The sequence below is a fragment of the Lagenorhynchus albirostris genome, chromosome 1 (genome assembly GCF_949774975.1).
Source record: "Lagenorhynchus albirostris chromosome 1, mLagAlb1.1, whole genome shotgun sequence".
Lineage (NCBI taxonomy): Eukaryota > Metazoa > Chordata > Mammalia > Artiodactyla > Delphinidae > Lagenorhynchus > Lagenorhynchus albirostris.
The window spans coordinates 10,717,468-10,740,475 of NC_083095.1; the positions used below are offsets into that span (position 1 = coordinate 10,717,468).

Here is a 23,008-nt window from a genome sequence, read left to right on the forward strand (position 1 = left end):
ATGCTGGGTGACTCACAGCTGAAGCCTGGGCCCTGGTCCTGCATGAGCTCCACGATGTGCCAAGCTCCACCCTAGAGCCTTCGTATGCTACCTCCCTCCACCCTCCCACGGCATCCTCTCGGGAAGGTTCCATTATCTGTGCTTTACAGGTGAGGAAACCAAGCCTGGGGTCCTGTTTGAAACACTACACAGGCAGCCCCCCTTCCTTCTCACCACCCCCTCTGACTGACTCAGAGAAGCTTCTAGGGACGGTTAATTTGGACAAGTGCCCAGCCTCCCTGGTAGAAGCTCTGCCAGCGCTAAGGTTGCGTTTAGGGCCCACTGCAAGATGAGGCTTATAAGGGACGTTTGAGCAGACTCAGAAGACAGATTTTAGCCCAAATTAAGTGAGTAGCTTATGAGGAAGTGTTTTGATCAGGACGATGGCACTGCCCTCCTCCTCCCCTTCTGGCTCGTGGAGGACCGAAGCAGGTAACACTGGAAAGGGAGATGAGATAGGGGCATTCCAGAACCTTCCAGGGGACAGAGACTCCAGAACGGACTACCTGGATTTGAATCCCAGTTCTGCCACTTACTATGTGTGTGACCTTGGGCAAGTCACTTAACTTCTCTGTGCCTCACTTCTCTCATCTGTGAAAGGGAATAACACTACATCCTTTAAGGGTGGTTGGGAGAACTAAATTAGTTAACTATGCAAAGTGCTTAGAAGAGAGTGCCTGGCACATAACCAGTGCCAGACACATATCAGCAAATATTAATTCTCATTCGTATTACTATTACTTTTAGTTGTATATCCTAGGTTTACGCAGAGACTGAAACTTAGTGCAGATCCAGTAGATATTTGTTGAGTGAATCCACTTACGGCTGATGAGTGAATGGGTAGATGGACAAACGAATGAATGAAGTCTTGGCTGGCCAGCTCCTGCCGGGGCCCTGCTGACCATCTTGCTTCTCCCTGGGCACAGCCTGTGAGCGCAAGAACGTGGAGGCAGTGAGGATTCTGGTGCAGTACAACGCGGACACGAACCACCGCTGTAACCGAGGCTGGACGGCTCTGCACGAGTCTGTTGCTCGCAATGACCTGGAGGTCATGGAGATCCTGGTGAGCAGAGGTGCTAAGGTGGAAGCCAAGAATGCCTATGGCATCACCCCCTTGTTCGTGGCCGCCCAGAGTGGGCAGCTGGACGCACTGAGGTTCCTGACCAAACACGGTGAGTGCTAGGGTCCCTGGGTCATGGAGTTCCCAAGGGGCACAGCTGGGAAGGACCTCAGAGACCAACTCTAAGGGAAGGCAAGTTTAGGGGTCCTCTATGGATATACTCTGACTGAGTGATGCTATCTTCCGGGAGTACTGTGTTGAGAAGGATTCTGAGGCTGTGTCTAGGCTCAGCCGGAAATGTGTTGAGCTCCACAAGTGATCCCCGCAATTAGGCACAAACTTGGAGTGGGGTGGCACACGTGCTGTATATTAGCCATCTCTAACCTAGCCCAACAACCTCATTTTACAAATGAAGAATCTGAGGCCCAGAAAGAGGAAGGGACTTATCTATCTATAATCACGTAGCAAATTAGTGATAGAACTAGCCAGAATCTTAGTCTCCCGACACCCTAACCGCTTCTCTTCTATCACGGCCAGAAGGAACTTCAGACAACATTTAGGTCACCTCCTCACTTTATAGGTGATGAAACCAAGGACCAGAATAGGAAAATGACTTGTCCAAGGTCTCACGGAAAATTAGAACTGGGATTTGAACCCTGGTCTTTGCACTCCTTGCCTCTGAAAAATCTTTGTTCACTTAATGGGACAAAATAAAATAATATTGCCTGAACTATCATGTCTCAGTAACAGAAGACTCCAAGACTTTGGCCGACATTCTTTTGGTTAAAGAGTATTATATTCTGATCTACCCCAAGAACACTTTTGATTTCCTTTCTCTCTCCATGGGAAGTGACCCTTCCACTTGAGCAACAGAGAACCCAGAGGTAAGCCAGACGCTGGGGCTGAGTTGGAATAATTTGTTGAGGACCCACTGTGTGCCAGGCACTGCACTAGGCATGAGCACAAGAAGCCAGTGGGGTTTCCTCCACAGCCCTAGGAGCTAGGGAGTGTCCTCATGCCATTTTGTAGATGAGGAGACCGAGGCTCGCAGAGGTTAAATGATTGGTCACAGTCAGAGCCTGGACTCGGACTGCGTCCATCTGACTCCAAACTGCATGCTCTTCACACCCCGCCACCCCGCCCCAGGCCTCGAGAATTTCCATCCTGGGGCTTGGCCTGGATAGCATCCACCTACTCAGCACGTGCCCGAGCAGTTGGGAAAACAGACCCAGGGCAGTTCCTTGCCGCTGGGGACATATCTGGGCTGACCAGCCTGACGACAGAGGGGCACAGGGAGGGTCCTGGGAGCCAGGAAAGGAGGCTGGGCCAAGGGCGGGGTGCTCAGCAGACAGGCGAGGGGAACTGGCTAACGCTAGACATCTGCCCAGCTCTCCCGCTGAAGCCCTGAGTCAGGGTCTGTTCCCGTTGTGGGCTGAGTCCACTTGCAAATGCAAATATTTTTCTTGTGTGAGCAGGCGGCTCTGCCTGAGGCCGGCGGGGTCCAGGCTTCCAGGGAGCCTGACTCTGAGAGCTCGGCAGTGTCAGAGCCGCTGGCCAAGTCTCCCTCGGGGTGGAGGCAGAACCAGCCTCTGCGCCCCGGCCCCTCCATCCTGGAGAACTCGCATTTGCTGAGCAGCCCCTCTGTGCCAGCCACCTGGTGGGGAGGTTGTCTTAGTTCACAGAATACCACAGACTGGGTGGTTTACGGACAACCAAGGTTTATCTCTCACAGTTTTGGAGTCTGGGAAGTCCAAGATCAAGGTGCCGGTGGATCCAGTGTCCCATGAGAGCCTGTCCCAACTTCCTAGGCAGCCAACTTCTCTCTGTGTCCTCACATGGTGGAGGGGTGAGGGAGTTCTCTGTGGTCTCTTTTATGACGGCACTAATCCCATTCATGAGGGCTCCACCCTCATAACCTAATCACCCCCCAAAGGCTCCCCCTTCTAACAGCATCACACTGGGGATTACGTTTCGTAAGAGTTTTCAGGGGACATGAGTGTTTCAGTCTATAGCTGATATTTGCTTACATTGCCTTATTTACTCCTTGCAGTTGAGTAGGTACTATTATTCCCGGTCAACAGATGAGAAAACTGAGGCTCCTAAAGGCTGCCCAAGGCCACAGAGCTTGTAAAGCATGAAACAGAAACTTCAACTTGTTCTTGTCTGGCATGAAAGCCTGTGCTCTTTCCGCTAGACCAGAAATCAGTCATCAAAAATTTTAAATTACAAGAAAGCTTGTGATAAGCTGGATGCCCAGAGAGAGGGGATCTGTGGTTAACAGATGCTCTTGATTTCAGCCCTGACTGACATTTCACTGCCGTCTCAGTTCTATTTCCTTCCGGAATAGGGAGGGACTGGGAACAGGCTGCACCGCTCTTTGCAGAGAAACCCCTGCATTCTCTCCATCACCACCAGGAGACGGAGAAGGCATAGGGGACTGGGCTCACGGGAGACTGTCACCAGGCTGGATTCCTCCCTCCTGCAGCACGGTGTAGTGTTTCCTTCAGAGGAGACAAGAAGTAATTCCTCCCTTATTCCTTGAAATGGAAGGCAGGGAAGAGCAAATCCCAGTGAATACAATTATTAGGGTTTTCTGTACGAGGAGGCTCTGTGCCCTCCTAGAGCTGTGAGGGCCTTCCTCAGGGCAGGATCTGGATCCCTTTAGGTGGAATGAGTGTTGAGAGCATGGTCTCTGCCATCTGACCATCTGTCAAGGCTTCTGCCATCGGATCATCGGGGTTCAAGTTTGGGCTCTTCCCTTATGGGCTGGGGGTTCTGGGGCCAGTTGCAGAGGTTCGTCGTCCTTGTCTGTGACGTGGAGATAAAGTTGTTGCTGATTGCATGGGGTTACAATATGCTGCGGACTCAAAGAGATAGCATAGGTAAGGCACAGCGCCTGGCACAGAGCAAGTGCTCAGTAAATCCCAGCATCGTTGTGGCAGCTCAGGATGGCAGACAGCGGGTCTCAATGTAGCAGAAAGGAGCTGGAGGTCCTCCGGGTGATCCAATGTATCACAGTGGTTAGGGCAGCAGCGGTCAGCCCGAGGTGGGCGTTACATCAAGGACAGTGACCGCCCTGATCACTCACCCATCCGCCTCTCCTTTGCCAGGTGCTGAGATCAACACACAGGCCAGCGACCACGCATCTGCCCTCTACGAGGCCTGCAAGAACGAGCACGAGAAGGTGGTGGAGTTCCTGCTGTCGCAGGGTGCCGACGCCAACAAGGCCAACAAGGATGGCATACTCCCGCTGCACATCGCTTCCAAGAAGGGCAACTACAGGTCAGCCCAGGCCCCGCCCCCGCCCCCTGAGGCTCCTCCCCGCCCCGCCCATTCCTCTGAATGCCCCGCCCACGGGGGTAGGGAGGCCCAGGAGAGGTCAGAGCCCAGGCCACGTTTTAGGTGGAAAAGAGGAAGACCCCTCAGCAGTCAGCAAGCTAGAGTGAATGCTTACAACACCAGGAACAATAATAATAGCCAACACCTATGTGGCACTTTCCAGCACTTTACATTAGAAATGTGTTCAATCCTTTTAACAGCTGTACTTTTCATAATTCTTTTAACAGATCTACTGAGGTAGATACGATTATTTTCATTTTTTCTCAAATGAGGAAGCTAAGACAGAGAGGTTGAGCAACTTGCCCAAGGTCACTCAGCTTGCAAATGACAGGAACTCACCTGTTCCAAACGTCACATCTACTGGATTCCACACAGAAAGCCAGATATGAGTCTGGACTAGTGGATATTTCTGTTGGGGATGCAAAGATAACCTCTTAGGCAGTTAGCAGGCATACAGGGGATACCTACAATAATACAAATAGTACCATTGATACTAGCTAGTTTTTCTTAAGCACTTACTGTGTGCTAGGTACTTTGAGTGAGATGAGAGAAGCTTAAGTTTTCAGGGAGCAATCTGGTGGGACGGAAGATGCGCGCGTGCGCACACACACACACACACAAATTCATGACAAATGAAAGAGCATGAAGAGCTGAGGTCCGCGGCGGTCCTAGAGACAGTGCTAGAGCTGGCTTGTACAGCTCCTGTGAGCTGATTGGTCACATTGGTAGCCTGAAAATGGCCATGATGAGAGTATTTACACCATGGAAATTAATGATTGTTAGAAATCAGAGGCCCCTCCTCCCCCCAGAGAGCAAGTTGTTAAACCTCCACCTGCACCACCACTAGCTGGAGGGTCAGGGAAGACTCGCCTGGGAGGTGGAACTCCAGCTGCCCGTGGAGGATGCACAGGGCCCAGTAATTTCCATTCGACCAGTGTTCCCCAAACTTTGAGCATTCACAGACATTCCTCCTGATTTTAGATATCTGTACCCTCACTTCTTAGTATTTTCCTTTCAAGACGTTATTATTTTCAATGAATTTATTTTCAAAAGGGAACGTTTATCACACTATTAAATTGTTAAAATGATCAAGTTACAATTAATAAAAAAAACCTTCTCACCTAAAATCCCATCTCGTGTACCCCAGACGACACACTTTGGGAAATGCAGCCCTGTCCTCAGCAGGGAGAAGATCGTGTGTGCTGGAGGGTGTGGGTGGTGTCCGCTAAGGCAGAGGGGAATGGGGGTGAGAGTGACATCCTGGAGAACGGAGTGGAGACACAAGGAGACAGAGCTGACTCTCAGGGGCCCCAGGCCCTGCTCTGTAGGTACCCGCACAAATGACCAACCAAGGGTGCCCTCCCCGCTCCATGCCCCATACATGCTCAGAGGAGACCCCGCCTTCTCTGGACCAAGTAGCTGGCCGTGAGGCAGACGTATCTGGGTTTGAATGCCTCCTGAGGCCCTGGGGAGCTTGCTTAACCTTCCTGAGCCTCAATTCCCTCTTGTGTAAAACGGGAGGTAGGTTGCACTGCCTCGGGGGCTGTTGCGGGGACTAGTGAAATGGACATACGCAGCTATAGAATGGAAATAAAGCCCTCAGCAGAGCACCTGGCACACAGTAGGTGCTCAATGGGTCTGCATTCTCTCTTATGTAGGGAGGGTACATTCCATAATTTTTCAGTGAAACCAATGAAGGGATGAAAGCAACTTAAGTCAGGCAGAGGTGGTGGGCAAGATAGCATCTTGCTCTTCAGCTCCAGAAAGATCCAGCATCAGTCAACAAACATGGATTCTCTTAACCTGACTCCAGAGAGATCCCGAGGGAAGGAGACAAAAGGGCTGACCCTTGAAACCTCCCGGTACGCTGGCTCCCCATACTTGCCTGTACAGCACAGTCACCCTGGGCTATTTTTTTTTTTTTTTTTTTTTTTTTTTTTACGGTACGCAGGCCTATCACTGTTGTGGCCTCTCCCGTTGCGGAGCACAGGCTCCGGACGCGCAGGCTCAGCGGCCACGGCTCGCGGGCCCAGCCGCTCCACGGCATGTGGGATCTTCCCGGACCGGGGCACGAACCCGCGTCCCCTGCATCGGCAGGCGGACTCCCAACCACTGCGCCACCAGGGAAGCCCTCTGGGCTATTTTTTAAATGGCACATCCCAGACACACGGAACCGAATCTCCAGGAGAGAAGGAGCCCAAGTCTCTATCACTGAAAAGCTCTGGGTCAACCAGATACAGCCCAGCCAGACCTCTGGGGGGGACCATTGATCTAATCCAAGCCTGATTTTGCAGAGGAGAGACCCGAGGACAGAGATGGGAAGTGGTTTGCCAGAGAGTGGCCGAGCTGGGACTGTCACTTGGCATCCTCCAGTCACGCCCAGTGCCTTTAGGTGGAACTAGATGTCATCGGTCTGGCCCCAGCTGGTGGGGAGTTTGAAAGAGCACTGGGTGTGGCTAAGGATGGCCAGGGAGAAAGGCTGGGTCTCTCTGGAACCACCAACGTGAATGGCTTATGCTTTTCCCAGAGTCTCCTGCTTTGGACTCGTGCTGACTCCCAAAGCCATTTCCCTGGTTATTCACCCTCCATTCTCAGACCTCAGTTCCCTCTCGACCCCAAGACTGAGGGGGCCAGGCCAACTTTTGACGGCTGCCCTACACAGGGGTAAAGCCGACCCCCAGCAGCTCCTGCCACCTGGCAGGGCCCGCGGCCAGGCAAGCTCCCAGTGCTGCACTCACTCCCTGGGCATGTGGCATGTGGCCCTCTCCACGCAGTCCTCCCTTGGCTGCGTGGGGATTTGATGTGAATTTCCCTAGGCCTTCCGCACCCACCACCTGCCAGGACGCCCTGCCTGTCCATAGCATGGAAGGTAGTTCCAGCATCTGGGCTCGATGCTCGCCAGATGGCGCCTTCAGCACTTTTAACTGGAGGGCGTGACATTTGGGCGTGGCTGAGAAAGGAGCCCCCAAGACCCCAAAGTCTTAGGCACCTCCAAGACACACTTCTTCTTTCTTTCTTTTTTTATAAATTTATTCATCTTTTTTTATTTTTGGCTGCGTTGGGTCTTCATTGCTGCACATGGGCTTTCTCTAGTTGTGGCGAGCGGGGGCTACTCTTTGTTGCGGTGGCTTCTCTTGTTGCGGAGCACAGGCTCTAGGCGCACGGGGTCAGTAGTTGTGGCACACAGGCTCAGTAGTTGTGGCGCACGGGCTTAGCTGCTCCGCGGCATGTGGGATCTTCCCGGACCAGGGCTCGAACCTGTGTCCCCTGCATTGGCAGGCAGATTCTTAACCACTGCGCCACCAGGGAGGCCCCAAGACACACTTTTTCTTATTTTTCATTTCCAGTTTAGCAAAGACACCTTATGAGATTAAAACTCAGCACCAAAGATAGACTTATTAAGAAGTAGTATTAGAGAAGAGCAGATGGTGCAGGATCCCTTTAAACTGAATTTAGAATAGCACTGAAACCACTGGTTCTCAACCTTGGCTACACACTGGAACCCTGGGGAACTCTTAAAACCCTGAGGCTTGGGCGCCAGCCTTAGAGATATCGCTGTAAGCAATCTGGGTTGGGGCGAGGGCTGCAGGATTCCTAAAAGCCCTCAGCTGATTTTACCAGGCATCCCAGGGGAGAACCAATGTGTAGTTTGTGGCTGACATATAATACTGACTTGTATTTTGGGCCTTCCCTAATTTTTAAATATCCTTTCTCTTTTATTTCTAATCTATATTACCTTTGCAAGCCACTGAAAACTCTTTCTGGGAAAGGCAGAATAGAGAACATTTAATACATTAAATTAAAATGCATTTTTCAACACATTCATAAGCAAGTTAGCATGCCCGTTAATTAAAAGGGAAACTGAGGCTCAGAGCTCAAGCCCTTCCAGAAAATGAGAGGACAGGCCCCTTTCTCTAACCCCATCCACTCCAGGAAACTGGTTTACTGCTTGTACCTTCTGGAGGAAAATGAAGGTTTGCAGCAAAGTTTCTCAAGGCGTGATGCATAGATCACCCACCTCAGATTCCGGGGCCCCTCCCCAGACCTGCTGCATTTTCAGCGTTCCCTCAGGGATTCTGAGTTGCACAGGGATTGAGAGCACACAGATTGTATCCTCAGCAGGCTCCACTGTCTCTCCGGGGACCCAGAGACCCCTAGGCTTGCTTGTTTATCCAGCAGGTGGCACAGAGTGGCAGTGGGCCTGTTTTTCCTCCTTCGTGGAGGACCTGCTCCTCTGCTCCAGCTCCCAGGGGAAGAGCTGCAGACTTTCCCGCAGAGGGATCCCTCGTGGGCAGGAGTCCCACTGTGCCCTCGGGAACACCCTCAGGCAGGTTCTCCACTGGTGGAGCCTTTGCTGGCTCCGTAAGGGCTCAGAAAAGAGGTAATCCTCCCTCAACACACACACACACACGCACACGCACACGCACACACACACTGCCAGGTTGACACAGTACCACCAGTGGTATTGGGAGCAGAGCCATTTGTGGGCAGCTGGTTCCCTTGTGAAAGTCAAGTCCATGGTCAAATTTATACTGAATGCTGGCAGAGGTCACACCTCCGTGACCCGGTGACCCAGGAGGCTGAGCTGGAGGGTGCAGCTTCCATGCTGGGGAAAGGAGAAGAGAGGGACAGGGAACTAGGCCTCCCAGACACCAAAGCTTCTGCCAGGCAATGAGTACGTTTGTTCTCTTCTTAAGGTGCATTTTGAGCACCTGTGGTCCCAGGACCTGCCCATGGGAGAAATGGGAATGTCCCAGTCTGTCTTGTGGGGTATCCCCATCGTCCTCCTGCCCTCCTCCCACCAACTGGTCTGTGGGAGAGAAGTGATGACATGCAGTGGGGCGACCAACACTCCCCAGGCCTAGGGGGACTGGGGCATCATGGAAAGGCCTGGTCTTGGGCATTCTGATGCCTGCATTCTGCCCTGGCTTTGCCATCCACCTCCAGTCCAACCTCCACCTCCCACCCCACACCCAGGTCTTAGTTTCACCATCTGTAAAATGGGAGGCTGGACACACTGATCTCCAGACCCCGCCCAGCATTGCAATTACTCTCAGCTTGGCCAAGTCCTCCAGAAGCGTACAACAATTAGATAATTTCACTGTGTTATTTTCTGGGACTCTAGGCAACGTCCAGTCACGTTCCCACATTTCTGCCATTTTCCCTTGGTTCGGCAAAGGACCAGTGGAGACCAGCTGCGACCTGCCAGAGATACCAGCCCATCTGGCCAGTGGCCCCAGGCAGCCCCTTTCGCTGTTTTTCCCGTGCTTGGGCATGTTACGGCTGTTAGGGAGCATTTGTTGGCGATGGCTGTGGTCCAGGCTGAGGCCCCGGCCCCCGCCTTTGACCAGCACCTCAACAGAGCGAGGTCAGGCCTCCTGAGCCTGCACAAATAGAAATTAGGAGGCAATTAGCCCCCCTGGGTGTGTGAATTTCCTTTTGAGGTTTGAGAGGCAGATTTTAAGCAAACACAGCGTCACTAACCATAATAATACTTTCCACTGAGATCCTAAGGGGAGGTCCCTGGCATCACATTTCTAAGAAGCCAGAAGCCCCAGGAGCCCAAGTGCCAGGAGGCAAAGAGGTGTGGGAATGGGCCTGGTGGCACCTGCTTGCCCTGCCATGGCCACTTCCTTGGAGCCCACACAAGGTCACCTGTCAGCCGGGCATGTGTGGGTTAGGGTCTGCAATCACGTCAGTGGCAAGAGCTTGGCAGGTGGCAGGGGTCTAGGGGAAGACAGCAAATACAAGGGGTCAGGATTCCTGGGGTCAAGCCCCAGAACTGCTTTATGGCCCTCGATCAGTCACTTCATCCCTCTGAGCCCCGCCTGTTACAAAGGCCACAGACCCACTCTGGCTACCTCCACAGCCTGCAGTGAAGATAAAATGGGGCAGGCAAGTAATGTGTTGTGAAGAATGTAAAACCCTGTGACATAGCAGCTGTCTCCTGACTGCCACACAAGAAGCAGAGGAGTGGTTAAGAGTGCGCTCCTCACTCTAGGGGGAATCAGACTAGCTGGGTTCCAATCCTGGCTCCATCACCTACCGGCTGTGTGTCCCTGGGCTTCTCTTTCCTCATCTGTAAATGAGGTTAATGCTAGTACACATCTCATAGGGCTGTTGGGAGGATGTAACAGATTAGCGTAGGTTAAGGGCTGAGAATAGTGCCTGATTCATCAGAGGAGAGCAGAGTCAGGGCTGGCTGCAATCTCCAGCCTCAGCCGCAGCTGATCGACCCTCTCCGAGCCACAGGCAGGGCAGAGAGCCTGGGAGAGGCTAGAGTCAACCTTCAGGGGAAGAGGCTTTGAGACTCCCAGGACCGGGGAGGCGACCTCATGGTCACTGAGGGCTAACTGGGGTCTGGGGCAGGAGTGGCTGGGGCCAGACAGATTTGTCCCCTCCTGTCCCCCAGGACCTGGTGGATCCACCAAGGCCTCAGGGCAGCAAGACAGAGATGCAGGACAGCTCAGCCCTGGAGTCAGAGGAGGGTACAAATCCTGGTTTGTGTCTCCCGATGTACGGCCTGGGCAAGCCCCCTAACTGCTCTGAGCATTGAGTTTTCTCATCTGGATTAAAGGGAATGATGAGACATACTTTATGGGGTGTTGTAAAGATTAAACCGAATAGTGTTTGTAAAGCCTTTGGATGTCTCCTGGCACCCAGTGAGCCCTTGGATGTGACTGTCCCTGCCCGCCCACGCCTACCCACACCCCCAGCCTACCCAGGCAGGGCAGGGTCTAGCTCCATGCTTCACGATGTGGCCCTACTGCCTCCTGAAGATAGTAGCCCAGACAGTCATTAGGTTTGGGGGCCTTCTAATCGATTCCTTCAGATAACTGAGCTGGGAATGGGCAACACTCCTTAGCCTGAAATAAGTCGGCAAGAGATTCTTGAAACCACAGGCCAGTCTGGCTGAGGTTTTTAAGGACTCAGACTTTGGAGGCTAAGGGTTGTGAGTTTGAAGCCCAGCTCCACTCATTACTGGCTCTGTGATTTTGATAAGGTGGTGGAAGCTCTCTGAGCCTCGTTTCCTTATCTGTAAAGCAGACCCATTCTCCCCCAAGTGGTAATTGTGAGAACGGCTGTCTCCGCGGCGGCCCCTGCTGGTGGGTCCGTGCCTCCTCACTCAGTGGTTACGAGCGGCCGAGCCTGGCCCCTCCGCTTCCCCCGGGCGCGGGTCCGGCCCAGAGGTGCGGGCCGCCCCGTGACCCGCGCGTGCCCGCTCCGCCCGCAGGATCGTGCAGATGTTGCTGCCGGTGACCAGCCGCACGCGCGTGCGCCGTAGCGGCATCAGCCCGCTGCACCTGGCCGCCGAGCGCAACAACGACGAGGTGCTCGAGGCTCTGCTGAGCGCGCGCTTCGACGTGAACGCGCCCCTGGCGCCCGAGCGCGCGCGCCTCTACGAGGACCGGCGCAGCTCGGCGCTGTACTTCGCGGTGGTCAATAACAACGTGTACGCCACCGAGCTGCTGCTGCTCGCCGGCGCCGACCCCAACCGCGACGTCATCAACCCCCTGCTGGTGGCCATCCGCCACGGCTGCCTGCGCACCATGCAGCTGCTGCTGGACCACGGCGCCAACATCGACGCCTACATCGCCACGCACCCCACCGCCTTCCCCGCCACCATCATGTTCTCCATGAAGTGCCTGTCGCTGCTCAAGTTCCTCATGGACCTCGGCTGCAACGGCGAGCCCTGCTTCTCGTGCCTGTACGGCAACGGCCCGCACCCGCCCGCCCCGTCGTCCTCCAACAGGTTCAACAATGCGCCCGGCTCGAACAAGGCGCCAGGCGTCGTCCAGGTAGGAAGGCGCGTCTGGGGGAGTGCGGCCAGGGCCAGTGCGCTCTGGAGGCTGGGGGACTAGTGGTTCACTCGCTCCCGAGGCTGTGTGCACCGGAGGCGGGGTGGAATACACTAGGGAGGCAGCAGAAGATGATGGTTAGCAGGATTTGGAGGCAGTGTGGACTCATGGTCAGTGCACTTTGGAGGGAGTGTAAGCTAGTATTTAGCGCTCTTCGGAGGCAGCAGAACCCGGTGTTAGCATGCTTTAGAGGCAGCAGAACTTAGTGGTTCACGTGAGCGATTAAGTCCTTTCTTTGGTCTGCTGTTTTGGGGGAAGGAACAGTGGAGCAGGGGATTGGTGAGGAACTCTGCAAAACTGAGGGGTTCATCACCCCCAGCAAACCTACACCTGGAACATGAGGTTGATTGACCAGGATCCGGGTGGAGGTGAGAGCAGGCTGGTACAAGGTCAGGTGAGGTGCAGAAAGTCAGTGACCCCAGCGGCAAGACCTGTCCATGGTGATGACTTAAATAAACCAGAATGTAAAATGAAAAGGAAATTAGAAACATCCTCCTCTTGGAGATATTAACAATGGCTAATGACCATCACTTATGGGCTATCCTCTGTGTGCAGAGAAGTTTATGTTTATATTACCTTAATTCTCATTAAAAAAAAACCCTTGAAGTTGGTGTCATATACCCATTTTCTAGACAAGGACGTTGAGGCTTAGGGAGGTGACGTGACTTGCCCAAGTTGCCCCCCTCCCGCTTTTGGCAGCAGTAGGCCTGTGTTGATGAGAGAGGGGTGTGGATGTGGAGAACTGGAATCTACCCTGGGCATGCCCAGTGTCTGTCCTCAGACGTGTCCCCTGCCCTCACTGGCCGCAGGTTCCCACCTGTAGGATGAGCTTGTCGAGGCAGTGCCCTTGGTCCTGGGTGTCCCAGCACTGGTGTGTGCTCCCTTTCAGTTCTGCGAGATCCTGTCTGCCCCGGAAGTGAGCCGCTGGGCAGGGCCCATCATCGACGTCCTCCTGGACTACGTGGGCAACGTGCAGCTCTGCTCCCGGCTGAAGGAGCACATTGACAGCTTCGAGGACTGGGCTGTCATCAAGGAGAAAGCAGGTAGGGGCTGTCACTGCTGCGGCCGGCAGCTCACCCTGCCTGACTCAGGCCGGGACTCGGGGCCTGTGACTGTTACTGACATTTGATGAGCACCTTCTCGTGCCAGGCTCTGTGCTGCGTGTCACATCCAGTGGCTCCGTGACTCCTCGTTTTGTAAGTGAGGCGCCTGACCCTCAGACTGTCACTTGGCGAGCGTCTCACCACTAGTTAGTGGCAGAGCTGGGCTTCAAACCCAGGTTTGATCGACCCCAACATCCCGCCACTAAATCTCTCTAGGATGCTTTAAACAAAAACTCCGGCTCCCCGCGGGGTATCAGGACCTTTAGAGTAAGTCGCCCAGGATCATGGGCCGCTGGGAAGCAGTGTGGTGGGGTGGAGGAGGGAGTTATGGGCTAGGGCATCTCAAACTGCAAAGTGCACACGAAGCACCTGAGCATCTTGTTTAAAAATGCAGAGTCTGACTCAGCAGGTCTGGGGCGGGGCCTAAAAGTCTGCATTTCAACATGCTCCCGGGTGGTGCCGGTGCTGTCAGGTCACCGGTCTAGGGGCCAGGCCCCCGGAGCTCTGAAACCAGGGGCTTGCTGGGCGACTGTGGGCAGGACTCCCCTCTGGACCTCAGTATCCCTGTCTGAACAGAGCAGGTTGGCAGGCTCAATGTCCAGCCCCATCCAACTCTGCCAGCTTGGGGTGTTTGCAGGGCCGGGTGTGTACCTGGCACAGTGAGGGGGCTTTGGCCGCGGTCCAGCAGCTGTGTGCAGTGTAGATGGGGCAGCCTAGCTGAGTCAGGCCAAGAATTCCTGTAAGAAATTATGGGCAGGTGAGGCATCAGAGCCAGTTGAACTGGATGCTGCAGCCGATACTGAGGAGATGCCTGCCCCGAGGCAATCCAGCTGCCCCAGGGCTTTCTCTGGCTCTAGGGGGCACAGTCCTGTCTCTGACCCAAGTGCTTGTCAATCACGTAGCACAGAGGCTGACCCACAGAAAGTTATTATTATCCCACCATTGCTGCTGCTGTCCCCAGGTGAAGACGCTGCCTCATTACCTGTCCAGTTGTCCCGCAGCCCAGTGCCCCAACTCTGACTTGCCAGGTTCTCCTTGATCCCTGTGCCCCTTTGAACCCACACTTGCCGTAGGATTTTCCATTTGCACAAATGCCTGGGAGCTCTTGAATGGAGGCCCTTAATAAAGTTACTGGGCTGGCGATAGCGGGGAGGAGGAGGGGGCGGAGGACGGGGGGAGGGTGGGATGGACTTGCCCAATCACCGGGAACTCTAGATGCTCAATAAACAAACGTTCCTTGAATTAATGAATAATTGGTTGCCATCACCGTGACTGGCCACTAGAGGCCACTAGAGAATAGAGCGGTCCTTGCTTAGATGTCGTCCCACCTCTCACTGTCCCCTCCTCAAGCCCTGCCTGGGAAGGGTAATTTCCGACTAAACTGTGTCCATGGGAAAAAATATGCTGAACCCTTTAGTGTGCTACAAACATTTATTAACAGGAAGAACAAATAGTTCTTAACCAATACTTCTTCCGGTTACTTTAAAGCCCGCCCTCCATCTGCGAAACACTTTCCCACGTGCGTTTTCATTTAATGCTGTGACTTTGACACCAGAGACTCCAAAGCCAGCCAGGATACCAGCCCTGGTGGCCCTGTGTCCTTTGCCTACGCAGTGGCCTTTTGCCTTCCCACAAGCTCAGACTTCACTCAGCAGAGAGCGGGGCTGAGTATCCCAGAGGGCAGCGGAAGTGTCAGCAGGGCCGCGATGGGGCAGCTAGTGAGACAGCCCTGCAGCTGGCTGGGCTCCCCCATCCCCCCACATTCCTACTGCACCCTGATCTTCCCTGAGTGGCGGTGGCCTCTTTGGCTTGGCACTGCTACTTCCGCTGCCTGGAATGCCCTGCCTGCCTCCCTCCCTCCCTCACCCGGCAGATTCCTACCCACCCATCGGGACCCTGCTCAGATGCGCCATCTGGTGTGGAAGCCTTTCCCCAAAGCTCCTGAGTGGGTACCCCTGCATCTCTGGCCCGAGCACGGGGCCAGCCACAGTGAAGGCGTCAGCATGTGTTTGTTGAATGAATGAATGGCATTCTTTGATTCAGCAAATACCTACCCTGTTCCCAGGGCTGAAATGAATTACTAGATGCATCAGGCCCTGCTCTTACCTCTCTCTCCCGCTCCCCCCGCCCCCCAGCTGAGAAAACTCCACTGAATGAGGTATCCCGGGGGCCTCCTGGAGGAGGCAGCCCGGTAGAATTCTGGGACCTGCTGGAAGCTGCCTAGTCCCTGCCCCTTGACCCTGACTTCTCTGCACCCCCCAGAGCCCAGAGCTGAATTCCATGCATGGGGGCACTTAAGAGGTCGTATTTGCTAAGGCTGTGGGGAGGGGCGGGCTCTGGGCTGGTGTGTAGAGGAGGGGGCACAGGACAAAGGAAATGCCAGTTCTAGTCCCAGGCGTGATCCCCGCTAAGCCCTCACCTGTAAAATGGGTTTGGTACCTGCCCTACTACTTCCCTGGGCTGTGCAGACGAATAAGGGGTGATGTCTTTTCAGTTGTCAGGGGCCGGGGTTATGGCGCGTGGGGGTAGTCCAGGCACCTGCACTCTTAGCCAGCTACGTGGGTTGGCTACTTCCCACAAGCCAGGGTCACAGATGCAAACCCTCTGCCGGTTGCAAACAGCGAATCAGCATCTCTCTCTCCTTTTTCCAGAACCTCCAAGACCCCTGGCTCACCTTTGCCGGCTGCAAGTTCGAAAAGCCATTGGGAAATACCGTATAAAACTCTTGGACACGTTGCCACTCCCAGGCAGGCTGATTAGATACCTGAAATATGAGAACACCCAGTAACCGGGGCACATGGAGAAGGAGTCGTTCCTCAGACTGTTTCACTGAGTGTCAGGACAGCAGTGGCCCCAAATCCAAGGGGACCTGGTGACAGATGAGGCTGTGGGCTGCCTCCGTCTCAGCTGGGGTAGCGCCGTGATCTCACCGGTCTCTGGGCCAGAGCTTTGCCCAGAGCAGAGGACAGAATGTGTCAAGTAGAAGAACCATGTTTGTTTTCAAATGGACAAGGAGATCCCCGACCTTCTCTGCCATCAGGGATGGCAGAAGGCTCCATTCCTGGGGCCAGGAGATGGGACCAGGGCAGGACTTGGGGTGGTCTGGGGAAGGCAGGGGCCAGCAGGGAAGCCCTGGCGCCACCTCTGGGCTGTGGCTGGAGAGCTTTTGGGGGTGAGTCTGTCTTTCCCAGACAGCCTTGCTGTAGAGTGTCCCTGTGCCCCTCCCCCTTTGCTCTGGGAAACTCTCCACTTGACTCTGAGCTCTCTCCCCAAAGATGTGGCCCAGGGGAGTGGGGTGGGGAGACCTCGGTCCCAGAGGGCTTCCTTAGGTACAATAAATGTTGCACAGATGGTGCCCTGCCCGGTGAAGTCCCTTTCGCCAGACCCCTCCGGGGCCTCAGGTCCTTAGCCCAGCTCCTGGCAGGAGTGGGGGAGGAGCAGGTGCTGGGACAGGGCACGTGGACCCCTGATAGTGTCACTTTGGTTTGGGCTTCCGAAAGGCCCAAGGGAGTGTGTCCTTCATTCACCAGAAGAGACCTGACAGCCCCAGGAGAGGGGACAGCTTCCTGCCCTGTGGTTGGCGTAGCCACGGTTGGCTTTTCTCTCCCGGTTCAGTTGTCATGGAAACTGGAGCTTCATCACAAACAGGGTCTCAGATCCTACAAGTCTCCTGACACCTGGGCTTGTCCTATACACGTGTCCCCTGGCGCTGTCTTCACGTCTTACCCGTTTTGCTACAAAAGCTGAGATACTGGGAAAAACCGTTCAAATACCGGCTCCTGTGAGCAAATGCCGGAGGGATGGACATCGTCAGCCCTTGCAAAGGCACCACACTTGAGAGACAGGAAGCCTCGTGCCCCCCATCGCATCCTTCCATCCTCACGTGGGTGCGGGAGGAGTCCGGCAGGAGCTGCGAGCCCATTTGGGGTGGTGCAGGTGAGAGAGCTGAGGTCTAGCAGGGCTCTAGTGCTTTCTCGCCGTCTGAGTCCCGCTCGGCTCGCCGAGATTGCCTTGTTTCCATGGAAGTCCCAGTGACTCATAGGCGCTGCCTTCCCTCACTGGTTAAAGCCACTCAGGTGACACCAGAGCAGGTGACCTTCCTCAGAGTCTGCTCCGGCCCCGCCCCAGGAGAGGCTTCAGCGAGGTCAGATGGAGTTTCTGGCTTTTGGCAAACAAGCAGCTGGGCAGGTTCTGGGAGCCCTGGTCCCAGGCTGGCTCTGCTGTCGGCTCACTCCTCTGGGGCCTCAGGTTGCCATCCTTGTGGCCCCTGGTGGCCTTGCTGGCTCTGACACGCTGGCTTGCCATGGAACCAGTAAGTCCCAGTGTCTTCCTGAAGAGGATGAGTCTGACAAATGACACCTCCCAGCCAGGGGTCAGAGGGGACCAGGCCACATCTTGCCCACTCCCTCCCGGTACAGGAGGGAAAACAGGCCCAGAGAGGGGAAGGGACTTGCCTGGGTACACACAGCAAAGCCCCGGGATTCCAGCCCAGCAGTGCTTGGCTAGAGTCCCATGCTGTCTTGCTTCAGAGATCCTGAGGAAATATCGAAGGGAACCTGCGTCCTCCCAGACTGGGGATGTTCAACCCCAGGGTCCCAGGGGAAGGGGCCAAGGCGGGCTCAGTGCATAGCCAGAGGAAAGCCCTGACTGAAGAATGCCTTTGCTGACCTGGGAGCCAGAGGTGGTGGCAGTCAATGATGGGACAGAGCAGAAAGATGTTGTTTGGGGGCATTTGGGGTGGGGCTGGGTATCAGGCAAAACTCTTAAACCTACAGCACTTCTCAGGTCGCCTTATGTCCTAGAGGGTCCTAACAGGCAGCGGCCACAGGCATTGGGCAGGATGGGGACGCTGGTCTGAGGGAGGTCTCCCCTGGAGGACGTGAGTCTTGAGGAGGTGGTGGGAGATGTGGGAAGGGAGAGCTCAGCCCCTGATTCAGCATCAGCACCGTTTATTTGTAGGATGTGGGGCCCGGCTTGGGAGGCACAGGAGTCGCCTTGGGTTCTTAGAATATTGATGTACGTCCATACCAGTCAGTCGCAGCCACTGGTCAGAGCCCCTCCCCTCCAGTGCCTTGCCCAGCCCCGCACCTCCGAATCACGCAGCAGCTAAAGCGTAAATGCCCTGCTTGCCCCTGGGGGGTCGGTTCTGAGTGGTCGGTGCTCACACTGTACCAGCGGTTCCGTGTTTTGACCATCTCTGCTGCCAGCAGGACTGTACAGACACCACTCCTGCGCTTACCCAGCCCCGGGAAGACTTCAGCCTCGGAGGTGTCTAGACAGCATCACCAAACAGTAAACGTCCTGAAAGTGTCTTCATTTCGTGAGCAGGGGCACATTTGACCCAGTGCTCGAGATCTGAGCCTGTGAGCGGAAGATGAGTTCCTGGGTTTCATGTTGAGACAACACCATTCACTTCTTGGTTAGGGAAGCAGCTGCCCCTGCTACTGCGGCTGTCTTTTGTTTCTTTGTTTTTAATACTGAAGTTCTCCAAGTTGTGTTTTCCCCCAACTTGCTTCGACGTGGAAAATCACGGTGTCGGGTGCTTCTGTTGAGTGGCACCTTAGTAAAGGTTTCTGCTTCCAGACAAGGCTCTCAGAATTTGAATTAAGGCACTGCCAGGTATCCCCTGGGAAAGGTTGAGCCCCAGAGGAGCTGTGGGGACCCAGGCCCGGTGTACTCGAGCAGCACCCCAAGAAAACATGCCTCCCAGAGCTGGGCTCCTTCTCTGAAGGAGTGCGGGTGGCTGGATGACCCGGACACCCGTTCCCGTGGGTTGCCCACTCTATAAACAACACTGAGATGTCGGTGTGGAAGGACCTACAGACACCGTCCGATAACTAGGAGGGGTGACTCTGGGTTGGTGCAACTTTCCATCCTTTGTGAAGTACTAGAGTGCCCGGCATTCACAGCATCCTCACGGCTACCCACGTGGCAGGTCTATTTTCAATCACAGTTTTTGGATGAGGACGTTCTGGCACAGAGAGGGCAAGTAACTTGCCCAAGGTCACACAGCTAGCTGGTGGCAGGGCCCAGATTAGAGCTTTTAACACCCTGCTGTACAATGTGGAGGGCCCGAGCCTCATCACAGTGGGTCCTGCAGGGCCTTTGTAATGACGTGCAGTGGGGAGAGAAGGGGACATGCCTCCTCCAGGCCCCCTCTCTGTTCTTTAAAACCAGAGCAGCCTGAGGCAAGGGCTCTGGCTGAGGACTCCCTACCGCATGAGCCAGATAATAACTCAGGACAACCCTGCCTGCATCATGTGGCCTCATGGCTCTGAAGTCCTCTGAGACCATCAGGCAGAAACCACCAGAAACCCACCGGCTTCCCAGTGAAGCTGCCCCTCCGTGTGGATGCCCCTCTCCAGGGGAATGCTGGAGTAAAAACAGGCAGGGTAGCAAGGGCCCTTAGCAATCACTAATCCTGGGACTTGTGTTAGGAAGGATTCTGAGGCCATATCCGGGCCCCAACAGAGAGAGTCCGTGACCAGTTGATGATACTTGCCTTGGACTCAGAAGTGGTGGGTGCATCTGTTTGCTATCTTTGATCTAGTCCCTGCTTTACAGAGGAGGAAACTGAGGCACAGAGCGGGCATTAACTTGTTCAACAGTATGCTGTTGATTTGGGAGCCATAGTCTCCAACCAGCCTGGTCCCCTGCACCTGTCCCGGTCGTGAGAACTGTGTTTTGATGAAATGAGCCGCTTAGCGCCCATGGCAGCCCCTACGCTTTCAGCCACGGAGCCATGCCACACACAGCAGCGCAGATCCTGGGCCAGTGTGCGGTGCGGGCCAGAGCAATGCCCCACCGACTGAGGTCTGCACAGGCACGCGGGTGATCCCTCGGGCTCTGGCTCTGCCGGCCCCCCACCTCCCAAGGCTGCTGGTTTGGGCACTATTGGGGCCGAACCAAGGGCCATTCCGCGCCACCAGTGCCCCCCTCTGTGCATTGTCCCAGGCAGAGGCCCTCATCATTCCATTGGCAGGACACCTAGGGTGTGCCAGGGACTGCATCAGGCCCGGGAAGAGAGCCATTGGCAGGTAACCTAGGAATCTGAATGAGCTGGACATGATGATGATGATGATTTTGCCCGTGGACATAGAACCAAAGACTGTTGAAAAAAGGAGCAATTTGGTCAAACAACCAGTTGTTTTGTCCAAAGGGGCTCTGCTCCTGCTTGCTCTTGGCCCAGTCTCTGCCCTGAGGCTGTGATTGGAGTGGAAGGTACTGCAGAGGGAACCATTCTCATCCCACCCCTCATCCTGCAGGTGGGGCAGAGAGGCCCCAAGAGGAAGGCTCCAGCCCCACATCCCACGGCAGAGCCAGGAGCACAGGTCCCCCTGCCCTGGTCCCAGCCTCCCTATTCTCTAGAGCAGTTTGGACCCTCTGGGTAGCCACACCTTCCCCGCTCTGTTCTCTGGCGTGGGGAATCAGAGCATCCTTTCCCGTGAACTGTCTCCACCCTCCTTCCTTGGAATTGAGCGGTTGGGCCCCAGTGCCCATCCCCAGACATCACAGAGGTCTCTGGGCCACTCCAGGCTTCCCCCACAGCCTCTGCAGGTGGCCCTCCATCTGGGCCAGCTAGCATGTCCTAGGCCTGGGGACCATTCAACTTCATGGACCCAAGATGTGAAAACTGCAAAAGAAATGTCTTTATTCTTTTAGCCTTCTTAATATTTACAAAGAACAAGAAGAACAGAACTGAGATTGGCTTACACAGTGGGTGGCAGATGCACAGGTGCGTAACTCTGGCTTTTGGAACGGCTGGCAGGCCAGAGCAACGCCCCGCCGACTGAGGTCTGCACAGGCCTGCAGGTCATCTGTCGGGCTCTGGCCCGGGTGGAGAGGGGCCGGTCGAGCCCGGCTCCACCGCTCCCAAGGCTGCAAGGGCTGGCTGGGCAACTGCCTGAGAAGCCCCTGCCCCGATCCTGCCCTCCCCCTCCCCCCACACACAAAGGGAAGGCTCTCAAGAGGCTACACCACTGCCCAGCCCACTGCTCACCAGGAGAGCCCCCGGGGTCTCCAACACCCCTGCAGGCCAGCGGTGGGGACCAAGGCCCTCCCAGCCCGGCTAGAGGTAGCCAAAGATGTTGAAGATGGGCGGGGGCATGGCCGGCTTGGTGGGAATAGGCTTCAGAACCACGGGTCTGTACACTTTCTGCCCGGGGCCTTCCACATCCTTGCAGAAGTGGGCCAGCTCGCCGGGGGAAGCCGAGCTTTTCCGCCAGAGGCCCAGGCTGGGGAGCGGGCTCTGAGGCAAGGCCCCTGGAGGGCCTGGGTAGATGGGCTGTCCATGGTACTGGAAGGGGCAGCAGCTCCAGGCATTGACACGGCCCACCAGGGAGACCCCAGGCATCTTGAGTGGCTCCTTTTCAGCGGGTGCCCTTGGGGATGCGGGCACTGGGGCTGTCTCGGGCCCCCGGGGCTCCAAGCCCTTGCAGTGTTTCTTACCCTCATAGGGAGGTCCCTCCCTGGGGCCCAGTCCCCCCTCCAACCCCACGGGGTAGCTTTGGGTGGGCCGTGGCTCTTCCCAGAAGGAAGCCGGCAGCTGTCTTTTCCTCATGGGCACCTGGCCAGGCCTGGCAGCTTCTGGATCCGGCCCGTGTAAGGTCTGCTCCTTAGAGAGACATTCCTCACTGTAGGGGTTCCCCAACGCCTTCTCCTTGCAGCACCCACCCCCGCCGCGGCTGGAACTGTGGCCAGAATCGAGGGGCAGCCTCCCAGGCCGGTCCTCGGACCCCCTTTTCAGGTGAGGCTCGGCCCCTCTGCCGGGGAGGCCCCGCGGGAGCCGGGAATACTTCTGGGAGAAGCGTTTGAGCTGCTTCTGCAGGTACTTGCGGTGGTCCACTGAGCGGCGGCAGGGTGCAGACTTGTCCAGGGCCGCCTTGATGTCGCTGGATGCCAGGTTCACGAAGTTCAGCAGCATCTTCACGTCGCTGTCGGATGCCATCACCAGGGGACCGCTGCACGGGGCTTTCCATGAAGAGGGCGGCTCTGCAGGCGGCTGGCGGCTCCAGGGAAGGGCACGGAGCTGACCTGGAGGGACACAGCAGCCGTTGGAGTCTCTTTGGGCAACCACACTCAGCCCTCCCCAGAGGGCACGTGGTTGCAGACAGTGGTGCTCACCGCAACACCCCTCAGCCCTAGACAGAGTCCTGGGTCGTGGGACGCTCCTTCGAGCCTCTAACCCTTCCCAGCGCATCTGTGATGCACAAACACATTTCGTCTTCTTGGGTCTGTTGCCCTGCACACGCAGCCGAGGCTCAGAGAGGTCGGGCGACTTGCCCAAGGCTACCCAGCCACAAGTGGCATTGCTGGAGCCCACTGTGTCTCCCACATACCACGCCACCGGCATCCACAACCTGCCAGCAAGGTTTTCATTTTCTGAGCCGAGGCAACCGCTCCACTTTAAGGCAAGGCCAAGCCCCCTGTCTCTCCGGCGGTGCCCTCCTCCTCCCACCCCCGCCCCCAGCCCTGCTAGCATCCACCCCCCTCCTCAGTCCCCACGCTCCACCCACAGTTCTCACGCAGGACAGGCAGGACCCCTGTCTGGCACTCAAGCCGAGGCCTGCCTGGCGGGCTGATCTCAGGCTGTGGGCAGCAGGGACTCC

At 55.7% G+C, this 23,008-nt stretch overlaps 2 protein-coding genes across 2 annotated transcripts in view; one reads left to right on the forward strand and one right to left on the reverse strand.

The window, feature by feature from the left end:
* ASB2 (ankyrin repeat and SOCS box containing 2) overlaps positions 1-16,755 on the forward strand; it is a 43,345-nt gene extending 26,590 nt beyond the window's left edge. The window contains exons 6-10 of the mRNA XM_060166217.1: positions 966-1,211; positions 4,210-4,381; positions 11,673-12,237; positions 13,187-13,340; positions 16,052-16,755. Coding sequence (XP_060022200.1) covers positions 966-1,211; positions 4,210-4,381; positions 11,673-12,237; positions 13,187-13,340; positions 16,052-16,188 — 1,274 coding nt within the window. The 3' untranslated portion in view covers positions 16,189-16,755. The remainder of the gene's footprint in view (positions 1-965; positions 1,212-4,209; positions 4,382-11,672; positions 12,238-13,186; positions 13,341-16,051) is intronic.
* A 4,713-nt stretch (positions 16,756-21,468) lies between these two features.
* FAM181A (family with sequence similarity 181 member A) lies at positions 21,469-22,445 on the reverse strand. The gene has a single exon (XM_060165715.1). The coding sequence runs from the start codon at positions 22,345-22,347 to the stop codon at positions 21,469-21,471; it is 879 nt and encodes a 292-aa protein (XP_060021698.1). The 5' UTR covers positions 22,348-22,445.
* Positions 22,446-23,008: the final 563 nt, after the last annotated feature.

What these genes read in the sequence shown, in the direction of transcription:
- FAM181A (XM_060165715.1), bottom strand. Translation starts at nt 22,347, where the DNA reads ATGGCATCCGACAGCGACGTGAAGATGCTGCTGAACTTCGTGAACCTG.